The 23,791-nt window shown below is 42.0% G+C and overlaps 1 protein-coding gene across 10 annotated transcripts in view; it reads left to right on the top strand.

The window, feature by feature from the left end:
• Positions 1-23,791, top strand: part of ADD1 (adducin 1) — an 89,460-nt gene that overhangs the window by 40,492 nt on the left and 25,177 nt on the right. For 9 of the 10 annotated variants that reach the window (XM_041751488.1, XM_041751491.1, XM_041751492.1 and 6 more), the window contains exons 2-5: positions 1,287-1,381; positions 4,403-4,617; positions 9,940-10,102; positions 17,801-17,952. In XM_041751488.1, coding sequence (XP_041607422.1) covers positions 1,372-1,381; positions 4,403-4,617; positions 9,940-10,102; positions 17,801-17,952 — 540 coding nt within the window. In that variant the 5' untranslated portion in view covers positions 1,287-1,371. The remainder of the gene's footprint in view (positions 1-1,286; positions 1,382-4,402; positions 4,618-9,939; positions 10,103-17,800; positions 17,953-23,791) is intronic. The other variant, XM_041751490.1, reaches the window with a different exon arrangement.

The following is a 23,791-nucleotide window of genomic DNA, read 5'->3' as shown; positions in this document are numbered from 1 at the left end:
TGAGCAGATTTTTAAAAAATTTTATTTACTTATTCTTTTCTTTTTTTAAAGATTTTTATTCATGAGAGAGAGAGAGACAGAGAGAGACAGAGACACAGGCAGAGAAGCAGGCTCTATGCAGGGAGCTGGATGTGGGACTTGATCCTGGGGCTCCAGGACCATGCTCTGGACCAAATGCAGGCACTCAACCACTGAGCCACCCACGTGCCCCAACGTTTCACTTTCTTTTTTTTTCTTCAAGATTTTATTTATTTATTCATGACAGAGAGGCAGAGGCATAGGCAGAGGGAGAAGCAGGCTCCCTGTGAGGAGCCTGATGTAGGACTCAATCCCAAACCCCAGGATCATGACCTGAGCTGATGGCAGATGCTCAACCACTGAGCCACCCAGGTGCCCCTATTTACTTATTCATGAGAGACACAGAGAGGCAGAGAGAGAGGCAGAGATAGGAGAAGCAGGCTCCATGCAAGGAGCCCAGTATGGGAATCAATACTGGGACTTCGGGATCATGCCCTGAGCCGAGGGCAGATACCCAACTGCTGAGCCAGCCAGGTGTCCCTACTGAGCAGATTTAATATTGATTTTGTGACCACTCATGTACTGTTAGATGTTAACAACTACTGGGCTTGTTATTACCTTTTAAATTATTATTGAAGATTTTATTTATCTATTTTACTAAAGATTTATTTATTTGAGAGAGAGAAAGCGATAGCTCGTGAGCATGCTTGCAAGTGCTGAGGGGGCCAGGGGGCAAAGGAAAGGAAGAGTCTCCAGCAGACTCTGGGCTGAGTGCAGAGCCCAACGTGGGGCTTGATCTCACGAACCCTAGATCATGACCTGAGCTGAAATCAGGAATCGGATGCCTAACTGAATGAGCCACCTGGACACCCCACTACCTTTTAAATTATTTAAAAATACTCTAATGTTGCCAGAAAATTTTTTTTTGCATATAGCATTTCCCATTTTTTTAAAAATTGGGATTAAGTAATAACTTATTGCAGAGCTCTTTCTAGAAACATTTGCTGTTTTAGCTTGCTCCTAGAAACTAGGTTAATGAAACCTGAAGGCATAATTGACAAAATTAAGTACAGGTTTGTGCTTTAACAACGATATGTTTATTCTTGATAACTGGGCTCAGAATATGTATACTTTGATTTAAGTTTATAGACTTCCTTATTGAAGGGAAAGCAGCACATGCATATCTAGTCTGCAGTCTTTATCTTACCCCATTTGCATAGCAATTCATAATAAAAAGAGAGCAATCTCTGCCTTATCTTGTTTTTCAGAGATTCTGTGGGTCAGCTCTGGGAACCAAGGAACAGCTATGGTTGCCTCTGAAGTGTTGTGCTGTGTTCTTATTTACTGGTGAAGATGGCTTCAGGTTGGCACTCATTTAGTAATAGAGAAGTAACAATACTGTATTTTCTTCTCCTTTTCTGTTTTCCAAAACATTGAAGTACAACATTTGTGTCATTGGCTCAGAACGTTTGGCTTCATTTATATCGGATGAACTGTCAGACAACCATTATTTTGTTCTTTGCGTCATTCTTTTAGAACAAACTAGGTTGAAATGAACAGATTAAACCAAAATTTTATTTATTTATTTATTTATTTATTTATTTATTTATTTTAATGTTTATTTATTTATGATAGTCATACAGAGAGAGAGAGGGGCAGAGACACAGGCAGAGGGAGAAGCAGGCTCCATGCACCGGGAGCCCGATGTGGGATTCGATCCCGGGTCTCCAGGATCGCGCCCTGGGCCAAAGGCAGGCGCCAAACCGCTGCGCCACCCAGGGATCCCTAAACCAAAATTTTAAAGGATACATTTAGAGAAGAGTGAGTTTTAAAGACTACATTCAGGTGCTTGGTTTGTTCTGTATTGACTTTTGGTCCTGACCGTTTTCACACTTTGTCTTTGAGTCCTTGAAGTAGTGTCACTTTAAGCATATGTTATTTCTGTCACATTGGTAGGTTTCAGAAGAGCAATATCCAAATTGATCTGTCTTACAAAAAGGAGGGGGGGGGAGTGTTTCTCCAGCTGATTCTTTGGCTGTTGATACGTAAGATATTTTTTATATAAACTCTTCTTTAAAGCCTTGCTATTCACATTGTGGTCCAACCTCAGTGGCATTGGTAGGACTTGGGAGCTCATGAGACTTGCAGAATCTCAGGCCCTTGTTTTCATCCCTTCTTATCCCTTTGGGGCCACTGTTCCCCCATTGCTGCTCCTGCGCCCCCCTTACATGTACGGTCTGACTTGGAGGTTAAGAACAAAAGCTCTGCGGCCAGATGGCTTGTAGTTTGAATCCCTGCCTTGCTGCTTCCTAGCTGAGTGCCTTGAGCTCACTATACAGTGAGGGAGACAGTAGTGCATCAGCAGATAGGGATGTGCAAGGATCAATTCCAAGAGAAGGGGAGGTGTGGCGTGCATGCTCCCTCCCCCTCTCACCATTGTTTCAGTGCTTTGTGGCAGCAAAACAAGCGGTCTGGGACTTCCCAGCTTAAATTCAGGATCTTAATACTCATGTCTCATGATTTTGTGGCTCAGGAATGTAGGCAGTCTCAGCTGCTCTGTTCTTGTGTTCTCTGTGGTGTCCACTGAGGCCAAGTAATGGTTTACAAGTTTTAAAATTGTTACTGTAATTATTAAGTTGTAAGAGTTCTTTATATATTCTGGATGCAGATTTCTTCATGGATAAATGATTTTCAAATATTTCCTCCTATTCTGTGGCTGTCTCTTTACTTATGTGTCCTTTGAAGCACTGAGATTTTTAATTTTGGGGAAGTCTAACTTCTCTTTCTTTCTGCTTGTTGCATGTCCTTTTGATGTCATATAAATCTGTGCCTGACCCAAAGTCTCATAGATTTGCTTCTGTGTTTTCTTCTAAGAATTTTATAGATTTTGCTGTTACATTTAGGCCTGTGCTCCATTGGGAATGGATTTTTGTGTACGGCATAAGGAAGGGGCACTGATTGCATTTGAGTTGCTCATTTAATCAACTCTTTAAAATCTCTTCCTTGGGGGTCCCTGGGTGGCGCAGCGGTTTAGCGCCTGCCTTTGGCCCAGGGCGCATCCTGGAGACCCGGGATCGAGTCCCACGTCGGGCTCCTGGTGTATGGAGCCTGCTTCTCCCTCTGCCTATGTCTCTGCCTCTCTCTCTCTCTCTCTCACTGTGTGCCTATCATAAATAAATAAAAAAAATAAAATAAAAATAAAATCTCTTCCTTGCTCATCCTGTGCAGCGTGAGGAACTGTTGTCCACTCACCCAGAGTTTTCTCTGGGTGAAAACTCTGCCCATGGCTCCTGAGTCTGTTTCTCCCGTTGTCTCTTCCTTCTTGTTCTTAATTTATCCCCAGTGTTTTTCTTTATAGACCAAGAAATGCCAGCAACTGCTCCAGGTGCGGATTCTGCTCCTCCTTCCCGCTTCGTGCCCCACTAGCCAGTTTCTCTCCTCTCTGGCCTTAGTTGCTGTCTCTGTGCTAATAACTTCTTAACCAACCCCTCTTCCTTCTTCAGTCTGTGAATCCAGCTTCCCCAAGGGGAACACAATGGTCGATTGCTTTCTGTGCCTAGCACGGTGGCTAGATATAATAAGATGCTTAGTAAATACTGCATACATATAGTTAGAGCTGGCATTCACTGTTTCATAGAAACAGTAGAAATTAAACTATTTATGTGATTAGTAAAGGGTGCCATTTAGAGATTTAGTAGTTACAGATGATTAAATTTAGTATTTGAATATCATTTCAAATAAAATATTGGGATTAAAAAGATTCTAAGTAAGTAGCCATAACAACAGATTTTTAAATTTGAGTCATTTGGGCATCTTGTAGGGTAGTCACAAATTAGGGTGTGCTGACTTTTGGTGCCTGCTCTTCTTTGAACTGAAAAGGTGATCTGATGAGGAGCTTTATTTCCCTTGTGCATGAATACAGATGTGTGAACAGCTGCTTTCTTATTGATGCATCTGGAGAATCCTTTGCAAAATCATGACTGACACATTTTTGGGAGAATATCATAAATGAGATTTCTCCAGGAATGAACCGTGCTGCTGTTGGTAGGTCAGCATTAGGACTTAAACTATCTTGTCAGAATTCAGTATCTAGTTCTTTTTCGGTTTGACAGAGAACATAATAGCTTTGTGAGCTTGTTCTGCTGTTGACTAGAGAACAATGGTGAGGACAAGAAGTGCCATTGGCCAGTAGAAGGGTGGGAGCTGGCTGATGAGCCATGTGCCTCCAGGGCCACAAAGAAGGCTTGCACATCATGGTTCTGCCTCAGTCACTGGTATAGCCTTCTCTTGCTGAAGATTGTGTTTGTCAGGCCGGCGTGTGTGTTATGCAGTGCTGTTGGACATTGATTCAAACACAAAACTTTCTTGTATTTTGATTCTGTAGGAGCCGAGAAAGATTGTGCAATGAATGGTGATACTCGGGCCGCAGTGGTGACCTCACCACCCCCGACCACAGCCCCGCACAAGGAGAGGTACTTTGACAGGGTGGATGAGAACAATCCGGAGTACTTGCGAGAGAGGAACATGGCACCGGACCTCCGCCAGGACTTCAATATGATGGAGCAGAAGAAGAGAGTATCCATGATCCTGCAGAGCCCTGTAAGAGAAGCCTTCTCTCTGCACAGTGTCTTCTTCCTCCTTTGATACGTCAGCTCTTAGCTCTGTTGTGTGTACCAGAGTCCATGCATTTGTACCTGGGAAATTAGTGCCTTGTATATGTGTACTTGGCTCTGGAAAGAATTCTGTTTGGTTCAAGTTATCAGGCAAAATAAATGAAAAATCTTCAGTATTATAAAGGAGAGGAGGGGCTTGCTTCTCATTTTTACTCTCTCACTACTTCTCCAGAGAATCTGTTTATATATTGGGACTACTTAAAAATTACTGTTTCCCCCAGGCCGCCTCACTTGGTGCTGGGCCCTTGGTAGGCCTTAATAGGACCACATCTTTTTTTTTTTTTTTTTTTTTTAAGATTTTATTTATCCATTCATAGAGACACAGAGAGAGAGGCAGAGACACAGGCAGAGGGAGATGCAGGCTCCATGCAGGGAGCCCGACTTGGGACTTGATCCCAGGTTTCTAGGATCATGCCCCGGGCTGCAGGTGGCGCTAAACTGCTTGTGCCACCAGGGCTGCCCTAGGACCTCATCATTGATGGGTTTTACCTTTAGTGATACCAGCATTTTAAACCACAAGCACACCCACCTGTCTTCTGTTTGTGTCCTTACATGAAGGAATTCTGTCTCCATTGCTTTCTCGTGTTGGCACTGTTGCCCTTGTATGTGCTTTATTCTTTTTTTTTTTCCTTCTAATCTTGTTTTGTTCTTTTAATCCTTCGGGGAGCCATTTGAGAGATATTCACTGAATTTTTTAAATGTTTATCTTTTACATGCTGTTCAAGGAACCTGGAGAGTTAACAGTAAACAGGACACATAAGTCCTCTAATAGATTTTATTTGGTTGGTTAGTATTACTATTTGCATATGTGGAGGTATAACCTAGAGGACTGTCTGCAAATCTTAAGTATACAACTTGGTGAATTTTGACACACGTATAATACCTGTGTAAGCACCTGGGACAAGTCTCAGATTCCACACACTCACCTGGGACAAGTCTCAGACTCCACACACTCCTCAAAGGAGATGAACAAGAAATAGCAAACAAGCACAGTACAGGAAGCAGTGGGGTGGTTCAATTGAATGGTGGTTCAAACAGGCTTCTCTGAGGAGGGGAGATTTCCCCTGAGTCTCAATGACTGGAAGGAGCCAGCCGTGCAGGGGTGAGGGGAACAGTGATCTAGTTGAGGGGCAACTAGTGAAATCCTTAGGATAGGGGTGAGTTGGATGGACTTGGAGAGTCAGAAGACTCCAGTACGGTTTGAACAAGGAGGCAGGAGGGAGGGCCAGGTCCTGGTAGGCTATGTAGGCTTAGGTTAGGAGTTTGTTTTGCATTCGGACTCAGAGAGAGTCATCAGAGGGCCGCAGACAGGAATGGTGCTATTTTGTTTTATTTTATTTTTTAGAGAGAGAGCATGTGTGCAAGTGGAGAGTAGGGGGTCGTGGGGGAACATGAGCAAAAGAATCTTTTTTTTTTTTTAAAAGCAGCTCAGAAAAAAAAAATAAAAGCAGCTCAGTTTTTATTATTATTATTATTATTTATTTATGATAGAGAGAGAGAGAGACAGACAGAGACATAGGCAGAGGGAGAAGCAGGCTCCATGCACCAGGAGCCCGATGTGGGATTCGATCCTGGGTCTCTAGGATCGCACCCTGGGCCAAAGGCAGGCGCTAAACCGCTGCACCACCCAGGGATCCCTGAGCAAAAGAATCTTAAGCAGGCTCCACACCCAGCACAGAGCCAGACATGGGGCTCGACCCTAGGGTCATGACCTGAGCCGAAATCAAGAGTCAGACATTTAACTGAGCTGCCCAGGTGCCCCTGGTGCAATTTGGTTTTGAAGAACTCATTCTGGGTTTGGTATAGAAAGAGTATCGTAGGGGTACCCAGCTGGCTCAGTGTGTAGAGCACATGGCTATTAATCTCAGGGTCATGAATTCAAGCCCCACTTTGGGTGTGGAGCCTACTTTAAAAAAAAAAAAAAAAAAAAGAGGGATCCTTGGGTGGCGCAGCAGTTTGGCGCCTGCCTTTGGCCCAGGGCGCGATCCTGGAGACCCGGGATCGAGTCCCACGTCGGGCTCCCGGTGCATGGAGCCTGCTTCTCCCTCTGCCTGTCTCTCTGTCTCTCTGTCTCTCTCTCTCTCTCTCTCTCTGTGACTATCATAAATAAATAAATAAATAAATTTAAAAAAGAAAAAAAAAGAAAGAAAATATTGTTGGGGCAAGAGAGAAAGCCATACTTCCAAGCAGTAGTTTTTGAGTTTTATTTTGAGGGGAGATAAATAGGACTTGCTGCTGGATGGCGAAGAAGAGGTAGGATAGAAAGAAATCAGGGAACACCTACACTTTTGGCTTGAGTAGTTTTCTATGTACAAGCCACAAGAAACAAAGTAAACATCACTAGGGGTAGAGTGCAAGAAAGTAGACCTATAGGACCTGCTGTGCAGGTGCTGAGTAGACCCCCATCCACCTGTTATCTAGAATATACCCAATAAGCATCAGCTGTTATGGAGCTGAATGCAGCATGGGACCCTGGAATGGAAAAAGGACATAAGCTAAAAATCCAGAAAACCTGGGATTGCTTCCTAGTAATGTACTGGTGCTGGATTCTTGGTTTTAGGAGCACAGGAGTTGAGCCCTACTGTATGGAGTGGGAAAGCCCACCCTGTGGGCCCAGATGCTGATGATGGCTGGATAGATTCTGGAGAGAATTTTCTTCAAGCTGATTCTTTGTTATCAGGGAATCTTAAGTGGGTCACCTACTGAGAGCGGGCCTAGTGAGGTTCAAGGAGAGAGAAGGTGTGAGAGTGAGTGAGGGGATGGGCTGTCCTTGGGTTAATACGAAGGATACACTCAGGTTAGGGTCATGAATTTATTGTGAGACAATGCAGCATGGTCTCCACCCCCCTTCAGCCACTTTGAGCAGCATGAATAGAGTGAAGGGTTGAATTTAACCAGTGTTGGGGTTTTACCGGGTGAAATGGTAGAGAATTGGAGGTGTGAGTAAGGGAATGATTTATAATGTTAAACCAAGGCTCTAAGCTGGGTGAAGGAGGTCAGGACACAGGGAAAGGTAAGGGACAGGTGTTAGGGTTACGATAGGGTTGAAGAAAGGGTGAGCTAGATGCTCGGGGAAGGTCGGTGTTTGGAGAACCCATGCTTGGCTATGAGACTAAAAAGAGGCACAATTACTAGGAAAGAGCATGTCTAGGACCTGATCACGTGTGTGGGATGCCCAGGTGAGTTGGATGACAGGGTCAAGGGAGAAAAGGCAGACAGGACGCTGAGAGGTTAGGGTGTGGATGTAGAGCTGTTGGGAGTTAAGACCAAGGAAGCACACAAGGTCACTGGCCGGTGAGTGCTGGCTGGAGCTAGACTCTGGAATCTGAATGGGTGGCTCCAGGCCCTCACCAGTCCCTGCTACAGTCATCACCTACTGCACGTGTAGGTCATCAGGGACACTGTGGATACTGAGGGCTTCTTGCACTGTGGTTTTCCTTCTGTGTGTTATTTGCTAAGCTTTAAGTGCCCTGATGACAAGGACCATTTTTTCTCTCTGCATGTCTTCAGTACCTAGACCAGCACCTGATTCTTATGTGTGCTGCACTGTGTATGTGTGCTTAGTTGTGGTGTTGTGTACCTATGTAGTACATGTGTGTTGAATTGAGCTTCCCATCAATATATCTGTGGATTTGGAAACCGTGGAAATGGATGGCTTGATTTTTCAGATAGAGGGCTGGTGGGGGCAAGGGATTGTGTGCCCAGTATACTCTGTGACCTTTAGTAGAGGTTCTCTGCGTGTCTGTATCCCTTTATTATGCATTTGTGTATCTGTCTATATCGTTGCCTTGGGCATTGATAACAAAGATGGCTGTGTTTTGTTGCTTGATTTCTTCTTTGTAGTCAAAGCACCTGTCAGCTTTTCCTCCTCCTTCCTTGACTCCCACGGAATATGATCTGTGGCATTATTTGTCATGATATATGGTAAATAGGGGCTCCTCCAGGAGTTCTTGGTTCCTTACATTCTTCTTTGCCATTGTGTTAAGTGTAGTACAGGTGTGCTTGCTTCCTGCAAGGGAGAGCTCTACTTAGACTATCCCTGGGCAATGTATTTTTACAGCTTTTCATATAAGCAGTGAAGAACTAGAAGTTTTATATAGACTCATCCAGAAGCCCTCAGGGTGTTTATAATCTCAAATGTGGCTATTCATTAGTGCGCTCACATTTTCATATTAAATATTTATTTGATAAGATATTTTTTTAAAGGATATGTGAAAAATTCTCTTTTTTTTTAAACATTTATTTATTTATTTATGATAGACATAGAGAGAGAGGCAGAGACATAGCAGTAGGGAGAAGTAGGCTCCATGTGGGGAGCCCGACGTGGGACTCGATCCTGGGACTCCAGGATCGCGCCCTGGACCAAAGGCAGGCGCCAAACCGCTGAGCCACCCAGGGATCCCCGTGAAAAATTATTTCAATACAGTTTGGGAAAGCTATAAATTAACCTGTAGTGTTTCAGTAGTGACTTTATATGAAAATCACTATTAACCCTTCTTAATCTTTTGCCTAATTTAGGATCTTTTAAAAAAATTTAGGATTATTTGATAAAGGGTGAATATTTTATTTTAGGATCCCCTTTTCAACTTTTAAAAAGTAATTTTAAAAAACCTACTCTGAAGAAAATATTGAGAAGTGCAAAAATTGCTAATAATGCCATCACTAATATAAGTATAGTGAACATTTTGATGTATTTATTTTAGCTTCTCTATTTAGATCTGTATTGACTCTTACAAAACACTGGCTGGTTTACTTTATAACCAGTTCATAATCAAAAATATATCAAGAGCAATTTTGTGTCATTAAATTTTTCTCAGCCTTTCATGTTGAACATATGCATAGAATTCCATGGTAAGGTGGATGCATGTGTGAAATCAGTTTTCTCCTGTTTCAGATGCCAACAGTTCTCTGCTTTCCCTTTTGTCAGTCCTGCCGGGATGAACATCTGTATGAATAAATCTTTGAACATATTCCTGAATATTTCCTAAGAAAAGATTATTATCAGTAGAATGACTTGTTTTTAAATTTTTGTATTGTTTATTTTCTAGAAATAATGTAGCAATTTATGCTCCAAGTAGTAATATATGAGAATATCCATTTACTTTTTCTTTTTCTTTTTTTTTTTTCCCCCAATTTTCTAGCACTGGATGAAAACAAACAGAAAAGCAGTCTCTGTGATAGTTACCTCTGCCTTCCCAAGTAATGGAAAAGAAATAGTGTCTCACTGTTTTAATTTGCCTTTTATTAGGCTTTCTGTGAAGAGTTGGAATCAATGATACAGGAACAGTTTAAGAAGGGGAAGAATCCCACGGGCCTATTGGCATTACAGCAGATTGCAGATTTTATGACTACGAACGTACCGAATGTCTATCCTGCAGCTCCACAAGGAGGGATGGCTGCCTTAAACATGAGTGAGTAGTTGCTGACTCTATATACATGTTCTATCATTTTATAGGTTAAATTTCCTGATAGTTTCTCAAGTGAAATAGATCTGTGTACAGTGTAATACATACAATTGAGTTTTTTTTTTTTAAGTTTTTTTTTTTTTTAATTTATTTATTCAGAGAGAGAGAGACACTGAGAGGCAGAGACACAGGCAGAGGGAGAAGCAGACTCCATGCAGGGAGCCTGACGTGGGACTTGATCCTGGGTCTCCAGGATCAGACCTCGGGCTGCAGGTGGCGCTAAACCACTGTGCAACCGGGGGTGCCCTACAATTGAGTTTTTAAAAAATTAATATTTTCCCTATAGTGAAAGATAGGCTGTAAGTCTGAAAATGTTTTGAATGTAGAGGACTCCTCCCCCCGCCCTTTTTTTTTAAGATTTTATTTATTTATTCATAAGAGACACAGAGAGAGAGGCAGAGACATAGGCAGAGGGAGAAGCAGGCTCCATATGGGGAGCCCAGTGTGGGATTCCATCCCAGGACTCCAGGATCACGCCCTGAACCAAAGGCAGACGCTGAACCACTGAGCCGACCCACATATCCTGAGGGCTCTCTTTTTTTTTTAATTTATTTTTTTAAATGATTTTATTTATTTGAGAGAGAGAGTGCACACATATGCACAGCGGGAGAAGCAGACTCCCCACTGAGCAGGGAGCCTAAGACGTGGGACTCCATCCCAGCACCCTGAGATCATGACCTGAAACCAAGTGTTAAGCTTCACTTAACCCACTAAATCACTCCAGGTACCTCTAGATGGCTCTCTTTTTTTATGAGCCAAAGGGACTGTTATTTCTCAGGCAGATGACTTTTTATGTGGTTTCTCAGACCCTTTGTGAACTAAAATTCATCAGAAACTATGTTTGTGGAGTAGCACATCAATTTTGCCTGAACTTATTTCAGCCAGGCCAGCATTTCTTATCCATTATTCCTTACTGCTGCTAAAAGGGTGAGGAACAGAGAAACTTCTGTGGAAATGGGGCCACCTCCTTCCCCATCACTCATTGCATGTTCCCGGGAAACCTCTTGCCCTCTACATTCAAACCTCTTGCTAAACTATTTTATTTATTTATGTATTTTTAATTTTTTTTTTTAAATTTATGATAGTCATACAGAGAGAGAGAGAGAGGCAGAGACATAGGCAGAGGGAGAAGCAGGCTCCATGCACCAGGAGCCTGACGTGGGATTCAATCCCGGGTCTCCAGGATCGTGCCCTGGGCCAAAGGCAGGCGCCAAACCGCTGCGCCACCCAGGGATCCCCGCTAAACTATTTTAGATGTAGCCCTCTACATTCAAACCTCTTGCTAAACTATTTGTAGATGACCTGTTTCTGGGTCAGAGTTTCACACATAGCAGAGCAGTTTAGTCACTATGATCTACTGAAATCAGGCATGCACACGAGAAAAGGAGCTTTCCCTCAACTTTTTTTTGGTTACCCAGTGGTACGGTTTATATGAGAAAGGTAACACTTTTCAAAATAAGAAGTTGGTTTCCTGTCATTGTTATTTTTAGTATTATTTTGAACTCATAGATTTAAATATTTTAATGTGTTTCAGAACATTGCAGTTATCTTTTCTGATGAGTGGAAGTCCCTCCAAGTTGACCCCCGAGGAAGGTCTTTGACTTTCCAAGCTATCCCCCGTGAGGAGATACTCTGGGCTTACCAAGTATATTTCCTGCCCCAGGTCTGGAATCGGCCATTTCAAAAAGAAATCTTTATTTATTTTTGTGGGAGATAGAAATTAGTCTGGGTGCTAGGGATGGTCATTGCTACTGCGTTAGTCATTCTTTCTAGGCCTCTTTAATAGAAAGAACTAGGAAGTCTAGTATTCCCTTGTGAATTATGTTGCATATTGTTGGCACATTGGAATTTTAAGTATATAGTGGCATTATACCCATAAGTCAGTGCTAAGAGGTTTTTACCCAGTCTCTTCTAATACTTACTCTCCTTGGGCAGCCCCGGTGGCTCAGCGGTTTAGCGCCGCCTTCAGCCCAGGGCGTGATCCTGGAGACCCGAGATCAAGTCCCATGTTGGGCTCCCTGCATGGAGCCTGCTTCTCCCTCCGCCTGTGTCTCTGCCTCTCTCTCTCTCTCTCTCTCTCTCTCTCTGTGTCTCTCATGAATAAATAAATAAAATCTTTAAAAAAAGAAAAATACTTACTCTCCTCTCTTCCACCATAAGAATTCTGATTTTTAAGGACAACCAGGAATAACAAAAGCAGAATATTACATAATCACTCATTTGTTTTCCCATATATCAACACACAATACCGATAACTCTACCAACAGTATGTTCTCTCTTCATGATTGAAAATAGTTACATTCTGTTATCAGAGCATACCACCATTGGAAGATGTGATCTCCCTCTTATAATGCTCATTTAGTATTATAATTAATAACTTAATTCTGTAATAAATACATATTTAATGCTCATCACCGTCCTCCTATCAGTGTTATTGATAACTCCTATTGTAGTTATTTTGGTTTATCTGAAGTGCCTTCTTTAATAGCCTTCTCAGAAAATGCTTATGGAAACAATACTCTGAGTTCTTGCATGCTGTGGCCTTATAGGTCAGTATGAATTTGGTTTGGTTAGTTGGGGTATAAGACCTTAGACTCAGATTTCCTATATTATGTATCTTAAATAGGTAATTAATTTTTTTCTGGCTCAAAGCATTGCTACTAAAATTGAAGAGAATCTTTCCATGTAAGTGACTTGGTCTCTTTTCCTGGATGTTCAGAGTACTTTTCTTTAGAGTCCAGTAGTTTTACCAGAATATGTCTTAGCATCCATCGGTCTTCCTGGGTTAATTTTCTCAGATGACACATACTTTTTTCAGATCTTTTGTATTATAGCAACATGGAATTGGTTTTTAGCATTTATTCTGTTCCCTTTTGTTTGTTACTGCTCAGATGCTGTTAGTTACATGTTGGAGTTTGTCTTCTTTAACTGTCACTTGTTCTCAAGTCCTGTTTATTGCTTCATTTCTTTAGGATTTACGAAAATTTTGCTTTTCATGTTCTTTTCCCCTACTGTGAGTTTAGTATTTATTTTTTTATTTTTTATTTTTAAATTTTTTTTTTAATTTTTATTTATTTATGATAGTCACACACACACACACAGAGAGAGAGGCAGAGACACAGGCAGAGGGAGAAGCAGGCTCCATGCACCGGGAGCCCGATGTGGGATTCGATCCCGGGTCTCCAGGATCGCGCCCTGGGCCAAAGGCAGGCGCCAAACTGCTGCGCCACCCAGGGATCCCTAGTATTTATTTTTAAAATTATTTTTTCATTTACATCTAATTCCTTTTATGTCCTAGCCCTCATTTCTGAGTTTTTCTAATTATACTAAATGCTACCATATATTTTATGAATTTCTTAATATCTTTCTTTACCATGTTATGAAATAATAGGTTTTATAGTTTTCATCTGTTTTGTGGATATGTCTTTCTTGTGTTTTCCTTATTTGTAGGGATGTGATTCTGCTCTCCTTAATATAATTTTTGTATGGTATTTGATCATGATATTTTTCTATTAATTTTTTAAAAGATTTTTATTTATTTTTTAAGATGCATAGATATCTTTTTTTTTAAATTTTATTTATTCATGAGAGACAGAGAGAGAGAGCCAGAGATAGAGGCAGAAGCAGGCTCCCTGTGGGGAGCCTGATGTGGGACTTGATCCAGCGATCCCGGGATCATACCCTGAGTCAAAGGCAGATCAACCGTTGAGCCACCCAGGCATCCCTTATTTATTTGTTTTAGAGAGAGCATGACTAGGGGAAGGGAGGGGCAGAGGGAGAGGGAGAAGGACAAGCAGACTGCCCATTTAGCATGGAGCCCACTTGGCTACTCAGTTCCAGGACCCTGAAATCATGACCCCAGCTGAAGTCAGGTGCTTAACCACTAAGCCACCCAGGCACTCCCTTTCCTGTTAGTTTTTAAATGAGGTTAATTTTCTTGGATTCTGGTTCAGGAAAACTCTCCTAATGTTACGTCTCTAGAGCTCCCTCTTCTGTTGTTTTGTGAAGTGCTAAAAAATATGGCAGTTTATTGAACCAGTCCGGTTCATTCCCTTTCCTTGCTTTTATCTGGACTCTTCTGTTTTCCTTATAGTTCTGTGCGAGTCAGTTTGGGTTCTAATTACCACAAATTTCTTAGTGTGAGACTTTGTCCTGAAAGTCCACTTTAAATGGTTAATTTGGAGAATTTTTAAGGCTTTAAGTGTGCAGAACACTTGGTTTCAGCTATTGTTCCCAAATTGGCCTTCTGAGCTTTGTAGTGAGTTTCTGATGGTTCTTTTGGGAGTTTGGCAAATGGTCCATGGTTCCTACAGAGATGCTGATATCGTGCACTCTGTGTCAACCCTACCCAATGATAGTTTCAGTTTTGTGTGTCTACCTTATTACCTAGTGTTGTAGAAATCATCCGTAGATTTTTGGGTTTGATATCTTAGTTGGTCTAGGTAATTCTTTTGTGCAGGGTTGGGATAGAGATTTATTTATTTATTTATTTATTTATTTATTTATTTATTTATTTATTTAAAGATTTAATGGCTTTTTTTTAAAATTTTTTAAATTTTTATTTATTTATGATAGTCACACAGAGAGAGAGAGAGAGAGAGAGGCAGAGACATAGGCAGAGGGAGAAGCAGGCTCCATGCGCAGGGAGCCCGATGTGGGACTCGATCCCAGGTCTCCAGGATCACGCCCTGGGCCAAAGGCAGGCGCTAAACCGCTGCGCCACCCAGGGATCCCTGGGATAGAGATTTAATAAGATTTAAAAACTATACTGTTACTGCCACCATCTTCTGAAAATCTTCTAAAAAACATTTTTTAAGAATTAAAGATCTGTAGTAGATGATTGACCTATGTTAAGATAATAGGTGATTTTTTACATTATTCTCTGTATTTTTCTATATGCTTAAGGTGTTTATAATTAACAAGAAAAGATTCAGGACGCCTGGGTGGCTTGGTGGTTGAGCATCTGCCTTTGGCTTAGGGCATGATCCTGGGTCCGGGATTGAGTCTCACATCAGGCTCCCTGCAAGGTGCCTGTTTCTCCCTCTGCTGGTGTCTCTGCCTCTCTCTGTGTGTCTCTTATGAATAAATAAATAAAATCTTTAAAAAAAAATTTCAAATCTAGCAACATGTAATGAGGAATCATGCAAATACCTTTATTTTTCTTTCTTTTCTGTACATATGTTTTTGTTTTTTTCCTTTTTCTTGCCTTATTGCATGGGTGAGAATCCCCAGTACAGTAATCAGTAAGAATGCCAGAGTATACATCCCTGTATAGTTCCTGATTTTGTGGAGAAAAACATTCAGTCTTTCATCATATTTAATTTTTTTTTTTTATTTTTTTTTTATTGATTTATGACAGTCACACGCAGAGAGAGAGAGAGGCATAGACACAGGCAGAGGGAGAAGCAGGCTCCATGCACCGGGAGCCTGACGTGGGATTCGATCCCGGGTCTCCAGGATCGCGCCCTGGGCCAAAGGCAGGCGCCAAACCACTGCGCCACCCAGGGATCCCCTCTTTCATCATATTTAATGTTAGTGGTAGGTTTTTTGTGGATGTCCCTTATCAAGTTGAGGACATTATTTTTTGCTCCTGATTTGTGGAGAGGTTTTATCCTAAATGGATATTGAATTTTGTAAAATGTTCTTTCTGTATCTATTAAAATGATCCCATGGTTTTTTTTTCTTTAGTTAAATATAGTGAATTATATTTATTGCTGTTTGAATGGTGAACCAGTTTTATATACCTGAGATAATTCCCCCCCCCCATCATGATGTGTTATTCTGTTTATTACTGGACTATTTGCTTAAATTTTGTTAAGTAATTTTTAGCCTGTATTCACGAGAGAGATTGGTCTGTGTTTTCTCTTGTGATTCATGTAACATAATGTCTTTGTATAGTTTTGATATCAAGGTAACCCTGGGTCTGATAGAGTGAATTGGAAGGTGTTTCTGGAAGAGTCTGTGTAGAATTTTTGGGGAGAGGGAATCCCTGGGTGGCTCAGTGGTTTAGCGCCTGCCTTTGGCTCAGGGCATGATCCTGGAGTCTCAGGATCGAGTCCCACATCGGGCTCTCTCCATGGAGCCTGCTTCTCCCTCTGCCCCTGTCTTTGCCTCTCTCTCTCTCTCTGTGTCTTTCATGAATAAGTAAATAAATAAAATCTTTAAAAAAAAGAATTTTTGGGAAGAGTTTGTATAGAATTGGTATTTCTTACTTGTATGTGTGGTAGAATTCACAGTGATGTCTTCTGGGCCTGGAGTTTTGTTTTTTGTGTTTTTTTTTTTTTTTAAGATTTTATTTATTTATTTTAGAGAGGGAGTTCCTTTGGGGGGAAAGTGGAGGGGAAAGGAGGGGGAAAGAATACCAAGTGGACTCTGCCCTAAGCACCATGTGGGGCTCAATCCCACAACCCAGAGATCATAGCCTGAGCCAAAATCAAGACTGAGATGCTTAACCCACTGAGCCACCCCTTGGCCAGGAGTTTTCTTTATGGAAATGTTTTTGACTGTAAATTCAGCTTAATGGAAACAGGACTATTCAGTATGTCTGTTTCTTCTGGAGTGAGCTTTTTGTGTCTTTCTAGGATTTTGTCTATTTTGTGTAAGTTAAAATATTTGCTGATATAGTTGTTCTTATTATCCTTTTAATGTCTGTAGGTCTATAGTGATGTCCCCTCTCCATTGCTTCATACTGGTAACTTCTACCTCTGCTGTGTTTTGTTGGAGTCTGCCTAGAGGTGTATTTTGTGTTTCATTTCCTTTTATTTCGTTATTTTGTTTTTAATCTTCTTTAAATGCATTTTCCTCTTTTTTTTTAATAGATTTATTTATTTTTGAGAGAGAGAGAGAGAATGTGAGCAAGTGGGAGGGGGGCAGTCAGAGGGAGAGGGAAAAAGAATCATCCAGCAGACTGAGCATGGAGCCTGAACATGGGAGCTGTATCATATGACCCTGAGATGATGACCTGAGCCTAAACCAAGAGTCTGATGCTTGATAGAACCACCCAGGCACCCCACTTCTGTTACTTTTGTTTGATTGATACTTCTTTTTTTTCTTATTCTTTTTGGATTCAGTTTTCTTTCTTTTCTTTTTTCAGTTTCATAAGGTAGAACCTAGATCATTTTTCTAAAAACTCTTCTGATATCTAGTTTACTACTGTAAATTTCTTTCTGTGCATTGTTTTACTGCATTCCACAAATTTTGCTACTGTTTTTTTTTTTTTTTCATTTCTAACTTAATTGTGTTAACGTTGGGGAACATGATCTTTATGAAATAGTCTCTGAAGCTTTCAAGACTTACTGCACAGCCTGTGTGGCTGTGGAAGTGGAAGATTAATAGCTCAGGATTATTATTTGTCATATATTTGTTTTTTTTTTAATTGCATATGACTTTATTATTTTTTTAAAAGATTTTTTTTATTCATGAGAGACACATACACACACAGAGAGAGAGAGAGAGGCAGAGACACAGGCAGAGGGAGAAGCAGGCTCCATGTGGGGAGCCTGATGTAGGACTCGATCCCGGGTCTCCAGGATCACGCCCTGGGCTGAATGCGGCGCTAAACCTCTGGACCACCGGGGCTGCCCTATTTGTCTTATATTTGATAAGAAATAGTAAGTGTTTGAGTTTGTTTCTCTTCTATTTCAGGTCTTGGTATGGTGACTCCTGTGAATGACCTAAGAGGATCTGACTCCATCGCTTATGACAAAGGGGAGAAATTATTGAGATGTAAGCTGGCAGCATTTTACCGACTGGCAGATCTCTTTGGATGGTCTCAGCTTATCTACAATCATATCACAGTAAGTATTAAATGGAGTAGTAATTGAGTGGTAAATGGAATATTACGAGTCTGGCACCATCTCTTCCCGATGAAAAGAAGCTGAAGTAAATCTTAGAACAGGGATCCCTGGGTGGCGCAGTGGTTTGGCGCCTGCCTTTGGCCCAGGGCGCGATCCTGGAGACCCGGGATCGGGTCCCACGTCGGGCTCCTGGTGCATGGAGCCTGCTTCTCTCCCTCTGCCTGTGTCTCTGCCTCTCTCTCTCTCTCTCTCTCTCTCTGTGACTGTAATAAAATAAATAAAAAATTTAAGAAAAAAAAAAAAATCTTAGAACACCTTCTTTTTGATTGCTGACTGCAGAGTATAATAATCTGAGAATTATGTAGTTTGAATTAAAAATTATGAGGGCAGTAAACTCCTTTCTAACCTAAAACTCCATTCTAACCTAATAAATGAGTGTTTACCGAAGTAAAGTGGTCCTCTATTACCTGGGGGATCACTTTCTGTGGTTTCAGTGGAACATGCAGTCCACCAGTCCAGAAGCACGTGGTCCTCCTCCTGGTGTATTGTCAGAGGGTCAGGAGTAGCCTCATGCTGCATCACATGCTCACATCATTCCCCTCCTACATCTCCTCACATCATTACAAGAAGGGTGAGCACAGGACAGAGACATTTTGAGAGCGAGAGACCACATTCACACAGCTTTCATTGCAGTGTATTATTAGACTTATTCTGGTTTATTATTAGTTATTGTTATTAATCTCCTGTGCCTAATTTATAAAAACTTTTTTTTTTAAGATTTTATTTATTTTATTTTTTTCATGAGAGACACAGAGACAGAGAGAGGTAGAGACAGAGGCAGAGGGAGAAGCAGGCTCCATGAAGGGAGCCCGATGTGGGACTTGATCCCAGGACTCCAGGATCATGCCCTGGGCCAAAGGCAGACGCTCAACCACTGAGCCACCCAGGGATCCCCCTGTGCTTAATTTATAAATTAAACTTTACCACAGTTTCATATCCATGGGAGAGAACAATGTATGTAGGATTTGGTACTGTCTGCGGCTTCAGGCACCCACTAGAGGGGTCTTGGAATGTCTCTCCCAGGGATAAGGGGGAACTAGTGTATAAGCAGTTACCCAAAACCTTTTTATTCCTGGAAACCTAAGAATGAGGATTTTTTCTTTCCTATTCTGACCCAAGCTTTCAATTTCTCATAGTTTTTTTTCTTTACTCCAGTTTTAGCTATTTTTAACATTATTAGGACTTCTGTTTTTTTCTTGGAGTAAATATTTACTGGGTGTCTGCTGTAAATACTGATTCTATACCAAGCATTGTTCTAACTCTGGGGTTCTATTTGTGAGGCAAATCCTGCCTTTGTGGCTCTTCCGTTCTTCATCCAAAGCCACTGGCCCATATCTACTCTCTGTTTGGTCCAGCTCAGTACATCCTGTCAGTAACACTCCCTGCCAGTCCTGTGCTATACCTTCTGGCACCTGAGCACTGGAGTTTGTGCAGAGAGCCTTCACAGAACTTGTTGGCTTCCTCCACAGACTACAGCCAGAGCTTCAAATGGACCTGCAGCACTACCTGGCACTGTAGGATGTCTCACTTAGAAGCTCACTGATATATATCTGCTCTGTCGACTGTCTTCAAAACTCCTGACTCTTAGCAAATGAGCACAGTGTGTCACAGAGCAAATGGGAGCACTTCACTACCTACTTCCTGCCTATAGCCAAACTTTGTTTCCCAGTTGGAGTTTCACCCCCTGCTGCCTTTTTAGATTCCTTTTTTTTTTTTTTTTTTTTGCCTTTTTAGATTCCTAATGCATTGTCAGGTTTCTGTTTTCTTCTCTGCTCTTTTATAGAGATAATCTCTTTCTTTGACTTTGAAACTTGTTCCAGTCTCTGTTTCTTCATTTGATTTCTGTTATTGGAAATTAATCTAATGCCTACTTCTAGTAATACGTGTACCTCACATGGATGTCTAAAGAAGTTTGTCCGCCCAACACTCTTACCTCCCTTGAGGCAGCTGGTGTTAACGGCATTTAGATTGTTTTACCCTTTTCTCCATAGACAGCACACATGTAGGTGATTTTCCCATGCGGACTCAGAGTGGTGCCTGCATTGTAGACTGCGGGGAATGCTAAGCCTCTGAGGAGGAGGTTCAGAACCTATCTCTGTGGCTGGTGCACTGTGCTTCCAGGGCGTCATATGGGTCTTTGGCAGAGAGGCTGCGTTACCCTCCCCTCTCTCTTACCCACGTTGCTGTTAAAGTTTGCTTTTCAGCATGCAAACCTGGCCCTGACATATCTACACTGTTAGGTCTGTTGGAAGTTACCTCCACCCCAGCAGACCTGCTTCATATCCTCCAAAGCAGTCACTGTCATCCATACTTTGCATCTGCTTATTTCCCATCCATCTCCACTCACAGGAGTATTGACTCTGTTGGTTTCTGTCATGTCCCCAAGACTATGAGCTGTGCTGGGTGTATAATAGGCACACAACAAACCAAAATCTGGCCTCTAAGAATATCAAATGAGAACTCCATGGTGCCATTTGATACTTGGTTAAGGGGTCCACTTAGCCTACCAGAGTGCCATTTCTGATCTGGTGCCTGCATGAAGACTGCTGGCATCTCTTACTGATTGTATTTGACAGAGTGCTCTATGTTCAGACTTAATGCCCCATGGTTGGCTAAAAATTAGTTCCATGAAAATGTTACATGTCTAATCAGCAATGTAATTCTTGGCTTTACTAACAGCTTCGCGTTCTCGGGGAGTTTAAGATGCTGTTGAAATAAGTTTAAATTTCTGAAATGGCTATTCCCACACACTGCCCCCTTTAGTTAAGATTTGGCAGAATTAAAACATTAGTCAGATGTTCCTTCTTCTGTAGATGATCTATGTGGCCTTTAATACTGAGTAAAAAAGATATTTAAGCACAAAAGTATTTCCTGTATCTTGTGAACTGGAGAATCTTTGAGGGAGAAATTTTTTTTGAACTATTTATGGCATTCATTTTTTGTTTTACAATCTAAGTGTTACCATATAAACTCTTACCAGAAAAGAAACACTAACAGTGTTTGTCCATGCAACTAAAATGTGCTCATAGCTCATTGTGCCCTTTCTTTGAAAGAGGGCCATGAGGATTTTCTGCTGAAGGAAGTTAAGGGTGTTAGTAGGTGTTAGAGGATGGGAGATAATTGTCTGAATTGGATTTCTGTCTTTATGATGGCATCCGGTTTCGAGAAGCTTTGGGGTGTGTCAGAAGCCAGGGTGGCCCGGTTAGCACATGAGCTGGACTTTTCCTCATGATGGCACTTAGTGGATGCTGAGACCTTTCTATCTCTGAATGCCTCGTGGCAGTAGTGGAGCACTAGGTTCAGTCCCTGTGTGGACTCAGGGAGTGCTAAACCTCTGAGGAGGAGGTGTGGAGCCCACCTTTGTGACCAGTGCACTGTGCTTCTGGGACGTGGTATGGATCTTTGCCAGAGATGCCGTATTTGGCATGTTTGGTTTTCAGGGAATGACCTTAAAATCTGCGACATGAGTGCTCAGTCCTTGTGGACAGGCAAGGGGCGTCTGGTGTGTGGGAAGACATGCATTGAGGGTAGCACCAGCCTGTTGGAAACTCACTTGCAGAGATCCTTTGCTCTTGTTTCACTTCATACCTATATTTAGTACCTTTACCTTTATTTTTAAAATATTTATTTATTTTAGAGAGAGTGTATGCATGTGGAGGGAGGGGAGAGGCAGGGAAAGGCAGGAGAGGAAGAGAGAGAAAATTAAGCAGGCTGCACACTCTGCACAGAGCCTGATGTGGGTCTGTTCTCACAGCCCTGAGATCATGACCTGAGCAGAAATCACGAATCAGATGCTTAACCAAATGAGCTATGCAGGTGCCTCAGCACTTTTTCCTTTTTTTGCTTCAGTCTCAGAAAATTATATATTTTAAGCTTTTTCCATTAGAATATGTAGATTTGCTAGGCTCTTTTTTTTTTAAGATTTATTTATTTTATTTGAGAGAGAGCGAGTGTGAGCTGGGGCAAAGGGAGAGGGAGAAGCAGACTCGATGCTGAGCAGGGAGCCCAATGTGGGGCTCCATCCAGGACCCTGGGATTGTGACCTGAGTTGAAGGCAGATGCTTCACTGTTTGAGCCTCCCAGGTGCCTGTTAGTTTTGTTTTAGATAGTTAAAAAGATGCATGCTTTTTAAAATACAAGAACAAACTTTAGAAATAAGCCTAACTAACTCACTGTTAATGGGAAAATATTTTCAGAAAGGGTGGAAACCACATGTGCATTTTTGAAACAAACTAAGAGCAGAGAATGGATAACAGGGACTTAAAGTGAATGGATATCATGGAGGTGAATATATCATGGAGGTGAATTTAGAACGAGCTCATTCGTGATTTACTACTGCTGCTCCTACTATCACTAATAATAGTACTCCTGGGGAGATGCCATTTTCTCTTTATTGTGAGTGTGAGCTCTTTTTTTTTTTTTTAAATTTTTTTATTTATTTATGATAGTCACAGAGAGAGAGAGAGAGGCAGAGTCATAGGCAGAGGGAGAAGCAGGCTCCATGCACCGGGAGCCCGACGTGGGATTCGATCCCGGGTCTCCAGGATTGCGCCCTGGGCCAAAGGCAGGCGCCACACCGCTGCGCCACCCAGGGATCCCAGTGAGTGTGAGCTCTTATCATCCCCTCCTTACCCTAGGGGTAAGGAGACCAGGAAGCCAGGGTCCCCAAAGCAGCATAGCCCCCTACTTGGCAGAGCTAGGATTTCACTAAGGTCTTACATGATTGTGGATCTGTGTCATACTATGCCAAGCAAATCACATGGGTTTAGACGAAGGTGACATGAGAAGGTAGGATCATTTCAGGTATCTGAGAACTAAATTGTAGAAGTCGTGGATTGAGTTTGTTCTGTGTTGCATACTAGAAAGAATGATGAAAAACTCAGGAAGACAGATTTCTGCTCAGTGTGAGAGAGAATGTTTGATGACCAGGTCTCTAGCTTTATTTCCGTCTGTACCCCAGCCCCTGTAATGGAGCTGGTGGTTCAGTGACTCTTTGCTGAATGAGGAAATGCAGAGGCAGAGAGGATGTGGTGAGCGTCCCATCACCATACCTGCCCAGCAGACCCCATATGTGCTTCTGTTTGGGTCATTACAGAAGTCACTACACCAGTTGGGAAGTTGGGCTAAACACTGTAAGTCCTTTTCCACAAACACTTCACTCTACCTGCCCCACCCCCATTGGGGTTCTTTGCCCAAGCAGTGAACACCTGCTAATATAATGTCTCCCAAAATCATCATAAAAACTACACTTCAGGGTGCCTGGGTAACTCGGTTGAGCATCTGCCTTTAGCTCAGGTTATGATGCCAAGGTCCTGGGATCGAGTTCTGCTCGGGCTCCCTGCTGAGCCAGGAGCCTGCTTCTCCCTCTCCCCACCCCCCCGCCCCTCCCCTTGCTGTGTTCGCTCACTCTCTCGCTCTCTCTCTTTCTGTCAAGTAAATAAAATAAAAAACTAAACTGATTTTTGGAGGGCAGGACTCTTTTGTTCTATTGTGTTACTGGCATCTAGCACTTAGTACCTGCATCTAGCAGGTACATAGTATGTGTCACGTCTGTACTGAATGAATTGTGGACAGGAAGCGATTGAGGAAGGAGCCAGCTGGCTGTGAGCACAATGATGTGGTGTGGTAGAGACTTTTTGAAGTCAACCAGGCAATAAGGAGGGGCTCCCTGTTTGTCATTGTTGTGATCGTTCACTATCCTGCAGGTTTTGGTTTCACGTGATACTGTGTTGGTAGCCACCAAGTATTTTCTTTATAAAGTCCGTTGTCATGAATGTGA

The sequence above is a fragment of the Vulpes lagopus genome, chromosome 4 (assembly GCF_018345385.1).
Source record: "Vulpes lagopus strain Blue_001 chromosome 4, ASM1834538v1, whole genome shotgun sequence".
Lineage (NCBI taxonomy): Eukaryota > Metazoa > Chordata > Mammalia > Carnivora > Canidae > Vulpes > Vulpes lagopus.
This window is presented reverse-complemented; position numbering and strand designations above follow the sequence as displayed.